This window comes from Dendropsophus ebraccatus, chromosome 5, assembly GCF_027789765.1.
Source record: "Dendropsophus ebraccatus isolate aDenEbr1 chromosome 5, aDenEbr1.pat, whole genome shotgun sequence".
NCBI classification, from domain to species: domain Eukaryota; kingdom Metazoa; phylum Chordata; class Amphibia; order Anura; family Hylidae; genus Dendropsophus; species Dendropsophus ebraccatus.
The window spans coordinates 150913564-150926901 of record NC_091458.1 but is presented as its reverse complement, the minus strand read 5'-3'; the positions used below and the strand labels follow the sequence as shown (position 1 = coordinate 150926901).

Below are 13338 nucleotides of genomic sequence, written 5' to 3'. Positions count from 1 at the left end.
GACTCGAGTAACAAACTCCATTGAAATCAATGGAAGACTCGCGCATTTAACCAGGTGCCTGCTACTCGGCAGAGCGGAGGAAGCTCGGTTAACCCATTTCATTTTTTCATTCTATATTTTGTATATTTCGTTTAAACATTCCTTAAAAAAGGGACAAAATATATAAAAATTAAAAGGAAAAAAAAAAAATGAAATAGATTTTTGCGGAAGATATAACTGATGGCCAGTGAAGGTGTATGACCACCTTTACCCAAAGCACCTGAGAAACACAAGGTGCTCTGTTGAGAATCTTTGGGAGGCCGGCCAAACCGCTCCAGCCATCCCTCATGCCGGCCCCCCCTCTTCTGCATCATCAGCTGCTCAGCCGCGATTGGCTGAGCATAACTGTGCTTAGCCAATCGCGGCTGATGACGCGGCAGAGGGGGGGGGGCGGCATGAGGGATGGCTGGAGCGGTTTGGGCGGCCTCCCGAAGACACAAGATGGCGGCCGGGGTCAACAGCGAACACGTAAATATAATGCACCAACACTTCCGGGGTGGGGGGGTGGGGGACACAGCGAAGGGGGCCATTTACTTAAATAACACACATTACAAAGTTGTAAAACTTTGTAATGTGTGTTATTTAGTGAATAAAAGTTAAACACTGCACTACCGCTTTAACTAGTGACAGAGAAGCTGAATGGAATGATGTATCACTTACATTGTTCTGTGTAGCTGATCCAAAGATCTCCTCCTGAATAACATGGACAATAAGTAGTCCTCTCCATTATGTGCATGTGCTCAGTAGTCCTGGATATTCATGAGCTCTAGTAAACTCCGCCCACCAGCTGCTGATTGACAGTTATCTATCCATGCTGTGTGTAGGCAGTCAACTGTTATTCAGCAGCTGGAGGGCGGGGGAGGGGTGGGGAAAGAATCCTATTCTCCAGTATATTAGAAGAACGGCAGAACAGAATGATGTTAGTAATACACCGATCTGTTCAGCATTTCTTATTTAAAGGCACCATATACCTAGTGACAGATTCCCTTTAACGTCTTCTGGTAAATCCCCCTCCTACAACCATCCAAAAAAAACACAGTGCAAAAGGATTTGAAATGTTTTCATAGAGTTATTATTAAACAGAATACATACAGGTAAATATAACTTGGAAAACTAAAAAAAAAAGCAGGTTATAAAGTAAAGGACCTGGGACCAGCAGTAGAAAAGATGACCACATGTTCTCTTTTGGCAATGTCCCTGAAGTCACTTCTATTAAGGCACTTAAGATCTCAATCAATTGTCAGTCAACTCAATACTTTGCAGCTTCTTGAGCGTAGATTTATCTATGAGCTTGAGGTGCGCCATTGGTATACAGGCAATAGGTACGCTTATATTTTGCATAGACTAGGATTTTTAAGAGTTGCTCTCTAGATACATTATCATAACAAATTACACATAATTATTAGGTTTACATTTCTTCCCATTATCTCACGTTGTTCCCCGGTGGCCTAGACAGTTTATTCCAATAAACTACCGAGTCATAAGGGCATTTATTCCCCACCGGGTCTGATACAAAGGCAAAAATTACAACAACAGAAAGTAGAATAGAACTTTAGTATTTGCATAGAATAATAATACCCCATCTGCCCAGCACTAAATATAGCAGGTTATGTGTAGCTCCCTGCTGCCCTGTCTATCCGCATGGTTCAATCACGTCTCCAGGATATTGGTCACCGTATTATGAGAGCTGCAGTATAGGAATATCTCATAACGTTTTATCAGAAATTACATTTTAATGGTGTCATTTAAGGCACAGTTAATTCAAAGGTTCTCTGAAACAAGTGCAAGGTTGCAATTCTCCTTAGGAACCGTTCACACTACAGGGTGTGGATCCCTGCTCACTGCCCGGCTGTGGCCCAAGGACAGTCGTATGATTGTCGTCGTAGGTAGATGATAAAAATACTGAAACCTATCAATCTTCTACAGGACATAATAAATACAAGGCTGGGTTCACACTACGTTTTTGCAATCCGTTTTTTTCCGTACGTTCTTGCAAAAAATAAATTGGAAAAAAAAACCCGGATGCATGTGTGTGCATCCGTTTTGATCCGTTTTCCCATTGTCTTCCATGATAAGAAAAAAAAAAAAAAAAGGGATCAAAAACGCATCTATTTTTTAACGTACACAAAAACAACTACTTTTTTGTGTATGTTAAAAAAAAAAAAAAAAAAAATGCCTTTTTTTATAATTGAAGTCAATGGAAAAAACTGATCAAAACGGATGCACACAAATACAAAACGGTTTGCAAAAACGTATGAAAAAAACGGATTGCAAAAATGTAGTGTGAACGCAGCCTAAAGTTACGTTCACACTATGTAAAAACAATGGTCGTATTACATAATGACCGTTGTGCAAATAATGTCTGTTGTTTCAAAAAGAACGGCCGTTGTTTGGTCAACTGTGGCCTTTGTTATGAAATACAGCCGTTTTTACATAGTATAAGGGTATGTTCACACTAAGCAAATGTTGTGGAATTCCACAGCGGGTTGGCGTCTCTATGGGAGGGCTCGCGCGACATGTCAATTCTTTGAGCGGAGGTGTATGAGCCCTCCCATAGAGATTCGCCACATTTGCTCAGTGTGAACATACCCTAAATTGGAAGCACTGCCTATACCAAAGATTTGCAATGGTCAAACGTCTAGCTAAAGGATGTTTTTGACGCCTTATAGCGAATCTGTAACCCCCTAACCACTTGCCAAGCTGGTTATATCTCTCTAATAGATATCAATGAAAGCATTCACAACCTACCTCTGTTGCTTGTGTCAGTGTTTTTATTTTCATGATAAAACATGTTTTATTTGGGCTGTGAATGGTGTCAAAGAGGCGGGGCCTATTATTCCCTGGACCCTAGCACAACTACGCCTCACTTTCCTGTAAAGTATACACAGTTACTTATGCAGGGGGCGGACATACAGCTGGGTAAGGCGTAGTGGTGCTAGGGCCCAGGGAATAATAGGCTCCGCCTCTTTGACACCATTCACAGTCCAAATAAAACATTTTATGAAAATAAAAACACAGACATAGGGAACAAAGGAATGTTCTGAATGCTTTTCATGGATACCAGCTCAGTAGGTAGTCAGGGGGTCATAGATTCACTTTAAAGTGTTAGAAAAGTGTGACCTATAGGCAAAAGTCAGGGGAAAATCCCCTTTAAGTGTGTCCTCACTGTATATATATATTATCATCGGATTGATACTCTGCTTCTAACACTCTCTACAAGATGGATTCTCGGCAGTAAAAAACCTACATAACACTGATCCCAACACCTTGTCCCCACCCAAAATCTTGGCACGTTTAATCAGACCAATCATCTTCATCAAATTCTGAAGAGTCATCCTCCGAGTCGCTGTACTCCACTGCTATTCGGCGAGATAGGATGGTAGCCACATCATTACCCCCAACGTCTCGCTTTTCATGCTCCATCTGTTCCTCCACCTTGCGGAGCTGGAATCCTAGACAGAAGAAAAAGGGGAAACCATTAAAGATTACAAACTAGAATAACCAGATACGGCAATAGATTTATCCCATACATACTATAAGGTATTTTATTGCAATTGAATCCTATATAGTTAAAGAATTTTCTGCCATCTGGTCCTATACAAACATCCAAGATGGCGTGCCTGCTACAACAGACTGAGAACTGCCTAAAGGCCCCAATACATGTAAGTCAAAAGTCAGCTTTCTACCAATTGTCTTAAAAGGGGTACTCCGGTGAATATGTAAATATATATATATATGTAGATAGATAGATAGATTTGAGATTTTTTTAAATAGAAGTAATTTACAAGTCTTCCTGCAGGACATACAGCAGCTGATAAGTACTGAAAGTGGTATATTCTTTCCAGTCTGACACAGTGCTCTCTGCTGCCACCTCTGTCCATGTCAGGAACTGTCCAGAGCAGCAGCAAATTCTCATAACAAAAACCTTTCCTGCTGGACAGTTCCTGACATGGACAGAGGTGGCAGCAGAGAGCACTGTGTCAGACTGGAAATAAAACAGCACTTCCTGCAGGACATACAGCAGCTGATAAGTACGGAAAAACTGGATATTTTTAAATAGACGTAAATTAAAATCTACATAAATTTTGAACGTGTTTATTTGAAAGAGAAAAAAGGAGTTCCCCTTTAAGTGTATGGGGCTTCCCGACTACCCCATGTACTATAATACCAAGAAGCTACACGCCTAATGTAGACCACCATAGTAAAACATCACAGTGATGCCTGCAGCTGGCACCTTGGTCTAAAAGGTCCCCCCATACACCTTATACTTCCGTCGGCTGGACTCCCTGCTCGTGAAGATAGTCAGTGGATATAAGGGCCCTATTCCACTGGACGATTATCGTTCAGATTATCGTTAAATCGTTCGAATCTGAATGATAATCGTTCAGTTGAATTGCAGTTAACGATTAACGACCGAACGAGAAATCGTTGATCGCTTTATAAGACCTGGACCTATTTTTATCGTTGCTCGTTCGCAAAACGTTCACATTGAATAAGACGTCGTTCGCAGTAGATACGAACGCAATAGCGACGAAATAGCGAATAAAAAACTATCGCAAATACGATCATAAGTAACGATTATCGTTCCATGGAAATGAGTAAACGTTTTCAGGTCTTTCGCAATAGCGGTCGTTTGAGATCGTTAATCGTTAACGATTATGTGAACGATAATCGTCCGGTGGAATAGGGCCCTTAGGGTCGTGTGTGATGGAATTTCAATGCCCAATCCCTTTGTTCTTATAAAGATAAGCCACCCCCAGGCTGCAGCTTGCCCCACCCCATAAGGAACACAGGAATGTTTGGTCATGCCATAGGAGAGATGAGCGTCAGCTGAAATTATCGTTCGTCCTTCAGTTTTTGGAGGTATATGGCCACCTTTACATCTGGGATTAGGTGTTTAAAAGGAGAAGTCCGGCAAAATGTAATCTTTTCTAGCAGGGGGCAGAGGGTGACATAATAAACCGGCGCTACTTTCCTCTCCCTGTGCTCCTGAAGTGCTACATCACAGGCTCCCGGTCCTCCGCCAGAACTCATTACCCCCTATATCATCCTCTGCCTCAAGTTCCCAGGTCCTCACAATTCGGGAGGGAAAATACCTGACCCGGCTGATGGCTTGCCGGATCAGCCAATCAGGGACTGGAGCGTTATACCGCAGCCTGGAGGTGGCTTATCTTTATAAGAACAAAGGGATCGGGCAGTGAAATTCCATTGCCCCAGTCACTGACTGGCTGAGCAGGTAATCCCTCAGCCGAGTCATGGTGTTGCTGGAGAAAGAAATGCAGAAGCCCGGTGGGAGTCCCGAAGCGGTAAGGCAATGCTGCGGAGGCACAGGGAGAGGTAAGTAGCGCTTGTTTACTATGTTCCTCCTTGCTTGCTGGAAGAGTTTGAATTTCACTGGAGTTCTCCTTTAAACACCTTAGTCAACAGGTAAATAAAAATGCTTACAGTCTAAGGATGCAGTGATATAAAAACTGAAAGTGCAAAAGTAGATAAACAAAAAGTACGATATTGCCCTAATTGTAAGGATAGTGAGGTGCACAATTACCTTGCCGAATAGCAGATAAGAGATCGCTCCGAACATCGCTGACTGGCGGCAGGGAAGTCTTGGGCTTAGGCGACTGTGGCAATGAATCTCCTTCCTGGGGTGAGAAAGATGGAGGAGGAGGGGGGCCGGGGGGAGGGGGGCCTGGAGGTGGTGGACCTGGCGGAGGTGGAGGGGGTGGTGGAGGAGGAGGTCCTCCAGCTGGAGGGGCAGGAGGAGGAACAGGAGAGACAGCTGTATAATCCATCACAGAAGGCGCTGGAGGAGGAGGAGGAGCAGGGAATCCCGGAGCAGGAGGGCACTCAGGTGGGGAGGGGGGAGGAAGGTAGGTGTTGTCTGGGAATACACCAGCAGGTGGCGGTGGGGGAGGAGGAGAGAAACTGGGTCTCCCTCCAATAGGAAGACCAGATGGAGACATGGGGGATGGCTGAACGGGGCTAATCAGGCTTGATCGATTAGAGTTTCCAGATGAACTGAAGAATACATAAAAAGAACAGAAAGATTAGTTTCAGTAATCCTTATAATATACTACATTCTAAAAGATTTGCCGTAACTCATAAAAACTAGTCGTTGGCTTTGGACAATCACTATTCCATCTAAAATTTCACAATGATTTAAAAGAAAAAGTCCGGCCTTAGGATTTCTTTTTTTGAAATGGCCTGTCATCCATCTGACCCCCATCGGAAGGCGTCCAGTCACTGACTGGCTGAGCAGCCAGCCCATCAGCAGCACAGGAGATCCCGGCGAGGGTCCCGAGGACTGTCAGATGGTGGATTGTGGGCACGGGGAGAGGTAAGTTAATGCCATGTTGCTTTTTCCCCTGTGTCCGGCCATTAAAAAAAAAAAAAAAAACCCTGAGGCCGGAGTTCTCCCTTAATAGACTGGGGAAGGAGGGGGGGGGGTGTCCACATCTTGTTGGAGAAATAAGATTGTTCACATGTCAAAAACCTTTCCAAAATAGAGGACCTGATGCCTTGAGGCATCCTGGAACCCTTTAGTGCCTAGCCATCCCGTGGATCCTATTGGAATACCCCGGGGAACCTTTGTTCCTTACCAAGCCAGGTATCGGCTTTAGAGGGGTTGTCTGCATGTGACGTCCAATAGCTGTACAATGCTGCGGCAACATTCTGCACGGCCATAGGACATCACATGCGGGCCTGGCTTTGCTCCCATACGATGATTGATGATATACTGCCGTCCCCTCATGTCTCCGCAGGTATAATTGAGGCATGAGAAGAGGGGGAGAAAGAAGAGCTAAACGCTGGGAAACAGAAAGCATGAGCTGTATTCTGCTCCCTGAACAATCCCTTTAACCTACTGCCCCCTACAAAGAACATAGAAATAGCTCCAGCTACAACTCTAACCTAATCATAGTTTATAGATTAGATCAGTATGCCCAGCACTAGTGAAAGGTGTGTCTGTTGATAAAACACTATTTTAAATATGGTGGTATAATTTATTTATTCATGTTTATCATACTCATGTTCCCCAGTCCCCTGCAGCTGCTGTTCCTCGCTGTTCTCACTTACTGCTTCTTCCTGGTTCCTGTGATGTCACAGGTTCAGCCAATCACTCGCTGAGGCCGGCCACTGCTATAAGCTGGTGACTGACTGGACAGGGCCCTTAAAGGGGCCGGGTTACATATCCACGGTGGAATGAAAATTCCTCTGCAGATATGTGACCCCATAGACCTTCACACTATCAGGATTTTCAGCGGATTTCGTTGCAAACTTGCAGCATAAAATCCGCTGCGGATCCTGCACGTGTGAACGCACACTAATAGTAATCAAAACCATTAGGGCCTGCTTAGTGGTCTATTTACATCTAATGACTTGCTCCATGTAGGGAATGTGTGAAGGATCAAACTTTAGTTAAAAATTTTCTTACATACTTTAATGACCTCCAAACGCGCCTAGAACTGTCGCTAAATAAAAGCATTATTATTGATTTTTTTTTTTTTTTTTTTACCCGAATTCCATTGGCGGAGGCGGCAAAGCGTCATCAGACACTGGAGGTGGGCTGGGCATTACATCCTCACTCGGGGGTGGAGGAAGGTAATGGTGCATATCTCCCATGTCTATGGGGCTGACCGATCCATTGTGAGTTACTTGGAACCTGAAAAATACAAAATAAACAATCTTAGAAGCGGTTCTTCTATATTTTTGGTTTGGCCCGCTACTGCGCTGTACAAACTATTAGAATATTCCACTTCTTAAAGCAGAAATCAGAAACATACTCGGGCTGTTGAGCTTTGGCATCCACAAATTCCGGCCCCATCTTCAATTGTTCCCACTGATCTTTCCGCGTGCGGATCTTCCGGGGATTCACATTCCCGCGGTTGGGATTATCTTTTTTTTCTCTCTAAAGGAGAAAATAAAAATGAAAATTTTGTACAATAGGTTTGAGGACTTAAACCACAACCTTTATGGTCCTTTATAGTAGGATAGAAGGTTTCCATACACACTATATCATGATATCTCCTCACATCGCTATTGCGCTTCATTCTAGTCATGTGGGAGGAGGTATCAGTGCACTAGGCCAGCTCAGGTACATATACATTTATTATTTATATATATATGGCAATAACTTTGTGATGCTTTAAGCCAGGGGTAGGGAACCTTGGCTCTCCAGCTGTTGCAAGACTACAACTCCCATCAGGCCTGGACAGCCAAAGCTTTAGCTGTCCAGGCCTGACGGGAGTTGTAGTTTTGCAACAGCTGGAGAGCCAAGGTTCCCTCCCCCTGGATTAAACTATCCAAGCTTCCATGCTTCCTAGTGTAGGGCCTTAGGCATGATACAGAGGCAAAAACACTACAGAAAGCGTACCACCACAGACGTTATCTGGCTCTCTTCACCTGCACACTATCTGCCCCCCTGGGTGCACGGAGGGGTGAGCTCACCATAGAACAATGGAAGAGAAGTTCCAGCACACCAAGGGTCCTGAACAATCGTTTCTTTATTGAAGCCAAACCATGTATAACCCTGACAGTAGCTGACGCGTTTCGATCCTAGTCGTAGTTACCTCTGCTAGTAATGGTTGAGGGGACCTATCTTTTATGCTATGTCTGGAACATGGCCACCACACCCTGGAAGCCACCACATTGGATCAAGCACACGTTTTTCCAATGGGAAGGTGGGTGGTCATGTAGCCTATGAAATAAATCGACTGCAATCAGGTCTGCAATATCCCATTCCACGGAGTGATAATTGGCCGATTCGGCTGATTATCGCTCCGTGGAATAGAGACAATGATCAGCCGATGATCGTGTCATCGGCTGATTGTTTATTTAGGTTCAAACCTAAAATCATCAGGCACAGACCGCGCATCGCTACGTGGAATAGAGACCACAATCAGCCGATTGTGTCATCAGGCACCGACCGCGCATCCCTACGTGGAATAGCGATGCGCGGCGGGCGACCGACGATTACACAAGCACCATACTTTACCTAGTTGCAGGGCTTCTCCTGCGCTCCATCTTCCTCCCGGTCCCGCACGCAGCAGCTTCGGTGCGGCCTGTCTTAGCTGACAGACCGCTCAGCCAATCACTGTCCAGTACCGCCGCGGCCAGTGATTGGCTGAGCGGTCTGTCATCTCAGACAGGCCACACCGAAGCTGCTGCTGCGAGCGGGACCGGGAGGAAGAAGGAGCGCAGGAGAAGACCTGCTACTAGGTAAAGTACGGTGTTTAAACAAGGGCTGCAAGGACATCGGTAGCAATTTCCCTGCAGCCCTCGCTAAACAATTATCGGGCCGTGTAATAGACCCATCGATTACATTATTGATCGGGCCCCCATCGGCCCGTGGAATAGGACCATTAATGTTATCAACACAGAAAGCGGCAACAACCAGGAACTTTTCGTGATGTTCTGTATTTGATGTGCTGTCTATGATGCTGAACACAGGGCTGAAGCCATTTTTCTTTCATACCTTACACGATCACCTTCCCACTTGCCCTTGACCCATATGTGACCATCTTAGCGCAATTCTTACAAACCTTCCTGAACTGCATCCTGTCTGTATGGACAGATTTCCTATGGCAGCTACTCACCCTATGCTTGCGCTTTTCTTTCATGATATCCTTGGTGTCTTGCAACATCTTCTCCTTCCACAGGTCAAAGAAATAGGAGGGGTCAGTGTAAAATTTAAGGGCCTCCTTCCCATCATCCCTGTAAGAGAAAAGAGGTACATACTGTTAGGGAAGAGGTGCACCTGGATGGTACCTTCCTAGGGTTTACCTGTCTAATAAGGTTTCTCTACCTGTATGGAGAGAGGATGTCGAGTGGTGGCGGCGGGTCACAGGTGATATAGGTTTCACAGACGGGAATAGATAGGGAGTCCCGCACAAACAGTTGCTGATCCTGCATGGTGTTACTGTGGAACGCTTTTCTTGTATTTATACCTTGTAAAGAAACTGAGGGGGGGGGGGCAGGGGAAGAAAAATTTTATAACCAATATAAAGAAGTCACATTAGCAAACATTAGAACTTAATTTAACTTAAAGGAGCACTCCAGTGAATAACGAGGTTTTCAGATCAACTGGTGTAGGAAAGTTATATAAATTTATTTCTATTAGAAAATCTCCAGTCTTCCAGTACTTATCAGCTGCTGTATGCTCTGCAGGAAGTGGTGTATTCTTTCCAGTCTGACACAGTGCTCTCTGCTGCCATCTCTGTCCATGTCAGGAACTGTCCAGAGTAGTAGCAAATCCCCATAGAAAACCTCTCCTGCTCTGGACAGTTCCTGACAGCAGAGAGCACTGTGTCAGACTGGAAAGAATATGCCACTTCCTGCAGGACATACAGCAGCTGATAAGTACTGGAAGACAGGAGATTCTTAAATAGTAGTAATTTACAAATCTATATAACTTTCTGACACTAGTTAATTGGAAAACAGTTTTTTTTTCACTGGAGTTCCCCTTTAATAAACTAGGTACCATCATATACAGTCACAGGACATTGTACTAAAAGAGAAATGCTCTATGGTACGAGATAAGCCAGCTATTACATGGCAGGCTCTTATAGTCACCGATCTGATGGCTTTTCACTTACCTTCTTCCTCTTTAGGATCCAGCTGGGTCACTTTGACCTGCAGCTTCTCCACTCTCTCACCCAGTGTTCCCACCCGCTGCGCAAACAGACTCGCTTCTATGAACAACTCTCCGAATATATCTTCTGCATAGCGACCTGCAGAAAAACATAAAGCAAACTTATCAATGTCACACCAAGATATAAGTAGTCTTCATATACGTATGTTCCTATATCAATTACACAGAACTGACATAGGCGAATTGTCCCTATCTGGCCGATTATCGTTCCGTGTAATAAACACAACGATCAGCCGATGATCGTTGTCATCGGCTGATCGTTGATATAGATTTGGACCTATAATTGTTAGCCACTGACCGCGCTTTGCTATGTGTAATAGCGGTGCACGGCCGGCGGCTGACGATTTGTAAAGTAAATACATTACCTATCCATTGTCCAGGGCTCCTCTTGCGCTCTGCTTCTCCCCAGGTCCTGCGCGCTGCAGCTTCAGAGCGGCCTGTCTTAGCTGACAGGCCGCTCAGCCAATCACAGGCCGGGGCCGCCACGGTCAGTGATTGGCTGAGCGGCCTGTCAGTTAAGACAGACCGCTCTGAAGCTGCAGCGCGCAGGACCTGGGGAGAAACAGAGCGCAAGAGGAGCCCTGGACCATGGACAGGTAATGAATGTAAATTTTGCAAGGGCTGCAAGGTAATCGGTAACAATGTCCATGCAGCCCTTGTTACAAGATTATCGGGCCGTGTAATAGGCCCAGTAAACGAGTGCCAATCTAGCAGGTATCTGAAGGATATGAAAGGAGAAGTCCGGCGAAAATTTTTATTACATCATTGTATTGGCCCCCAAAAGTTATACAAATCACCAATATACACTTATTACAGGAAATGCTTATAAAGTGCTTTTTTTCCTGCACCTACTACTGCATCAAGGCTTCACTTCCTGGGTAACATGGTGATGTCACTTCCTGGGTAACATGGTGATGTCACTTCCTGGGTAACATGGTGATGTCACTTCCTGGGTAACATGGTGATGTCACTTCCTGGGTAACATGGTGATGTCACTTCCTGGGTAACATGGTGATGTCACTTCCTGGGTAACATGGTGATGTCACTTCCTGGGTAACATGGTGATGTCACTTCCTGGATAACATGGTGATGTCACGAACCGACTCCCAGAGCTGTGCGGGCTGTGGCTGCTGGAGAGGATGGTGGCAGGGGGACACTGAGGGACACAGGGCACTGGAGGGACACTGAGCATCCCCCTGCCATCATCCTCTCTAGCAGCCACAGCCCGCTTAGCTCTGGGAGTCGGGTTGTGACATCACCATGTTATCCAGGAAGTGACATCACCATGTTATCCAGGAAGTGAAGCCTTGATACAGTAGTAAGTGCAGGGAAAAAAGCACTTTATAAGCATTTCCTGTAATAAGTGTATATTGATGATTTGTATAACTTTTGGGGGCCAATACAATGATGTAATAAAATTTTTTGCCGGACTTGGAATATAAAGCCGTGCAATAGTGACAAGCTGCCCAATGAGGTCACTTTGCTGTGGTGGACAATAGTACTCTATAAAAGTAAAAAAAATTAAAAAATGGTGTTTATATGACCCCTAATATAATACTCTATAGCAGGGGTAGGGAACCTCGGCTCTCCAGCTGTTGCAAAACTACAACTCCCATCATGCCTGGACAGCCAAAGCCAAAGCTTTGGCTGTCCAGACATGATAGGAGTTGTAGTTTTGCAACAGCTGGAGAACCAAGGTTCCCCATCCCTGCTGTACAGTCTGCAGCGTGGGTTACGCTATGGATATCTACACTATTTAAAATGAATCGGTATCTACCTGACAGCATCCTCGAACCTTCTGTACTGTTTTGTAGCTTTCCTCAATGTCTTGTCTAATGGTGCCGATATTTTGGTAAAAAATGTATTTTATTCTGGCGGTGTGGTGTCAAATAGGCGGAGCCTAAAGCATCTGTGTCCTAGGCCCAGATTCTCTAGGCCCTGCCTTTTTAACACTACACCAGCGGAATAAAATAAGGTTTGTACTCATCAGTGGCACCAGGAGACAAGGCAGGCCCGGGACCAGGCATAGATTAAGCACACAAACAGCATCAGAGTGTCGGGTCGATAAAGATTCGCTTTAAAAGGGATTATCCAGCATTAGAAAAACAAGGCCACTTTCTTCCAGAGACAGCACCACTCTTGTCCCTAGTTCAGTTGTGGTTTGCAATAAAGCTCCATTACTGTCAATGGAACTGTGCTGCAAAACCTGCACCCAAACTGGAAACAAGAGAGTCGGGCTGTCTCTGGAAAAAAGCGGACATGTTTTTCTAATGTTGGAGAACCCCTTTAAAGCTGCTCATACACAAAACATAAATCTTGGGTACCTAGTCTGACCGGATCATCAGAAACCTAATGTGTACCGGTGCATCTCAACTGTCTCTGAAAATGGAGGATTCTGCAAGATGCATTTCCACAACCAATCTTTTCTGTTGCTGGACATAAGCCCCTCTCATAGAAGTGACTGGCAGCAGCTTGCCTCTGTGTATGCTCCCACTATGGAATACGCACAGAGATTTCAAGCGGAAGCCGCGTGGTGGACTCCTCTTGAAGTTCCGCCTGTCCCACTGACTGATTGAGCTTGAGAACATCATTGAGTCAATGGGACAAGTGGAACTTCAAGAGGAGTCCACCACGCGACCTCTGCTTGAAATTTC

The 13338-nt window shown here is 45.0% G+C and overlaps 1 protein-coding gene across 1 annotated transcript in view; it reads right to left on the bottom strand.

The window, feature by feature from the left end:
• Window positions 1–1088: 1088 nt before the first annotated feature.
• WASF2 (WASP family member 2) overlaps window positions 1089–13338 on the bottom strand; it is a 29596-nt gene continuing 17346 nt past the window's right edge. Inside the window, exons 3-9 of the mRNA XM_069971634.1 lie at window positions 10629–10763; window positions 9839–9992; window positions 9630–9747; window positions 7818–7942; window positions 7550–7696; window positions 5585–6054; window positions 1089–3491 (exon numbers count right to left, since the gene is read on the bottom strand). Coding sequence (XP_069827735.1) covers window positions 3334–3491; window positions 5585–6054; window positions 7550–7696; window positions 7818–7942; window positions 9630–9747; window positions 9839–9992; window positions 10629–10763 — 1307 coding nt within the window. The 3' untranslated portion in view covers window positions 1089–3333. The remainder of the gene's footprint in view (window positions 3492–5584; window positions 6055–7549; window positions 7697–7817; window positions 7943–9629; window positions 9748–9838; window positions 9993–10628; window positions 10764–13338) is intronic.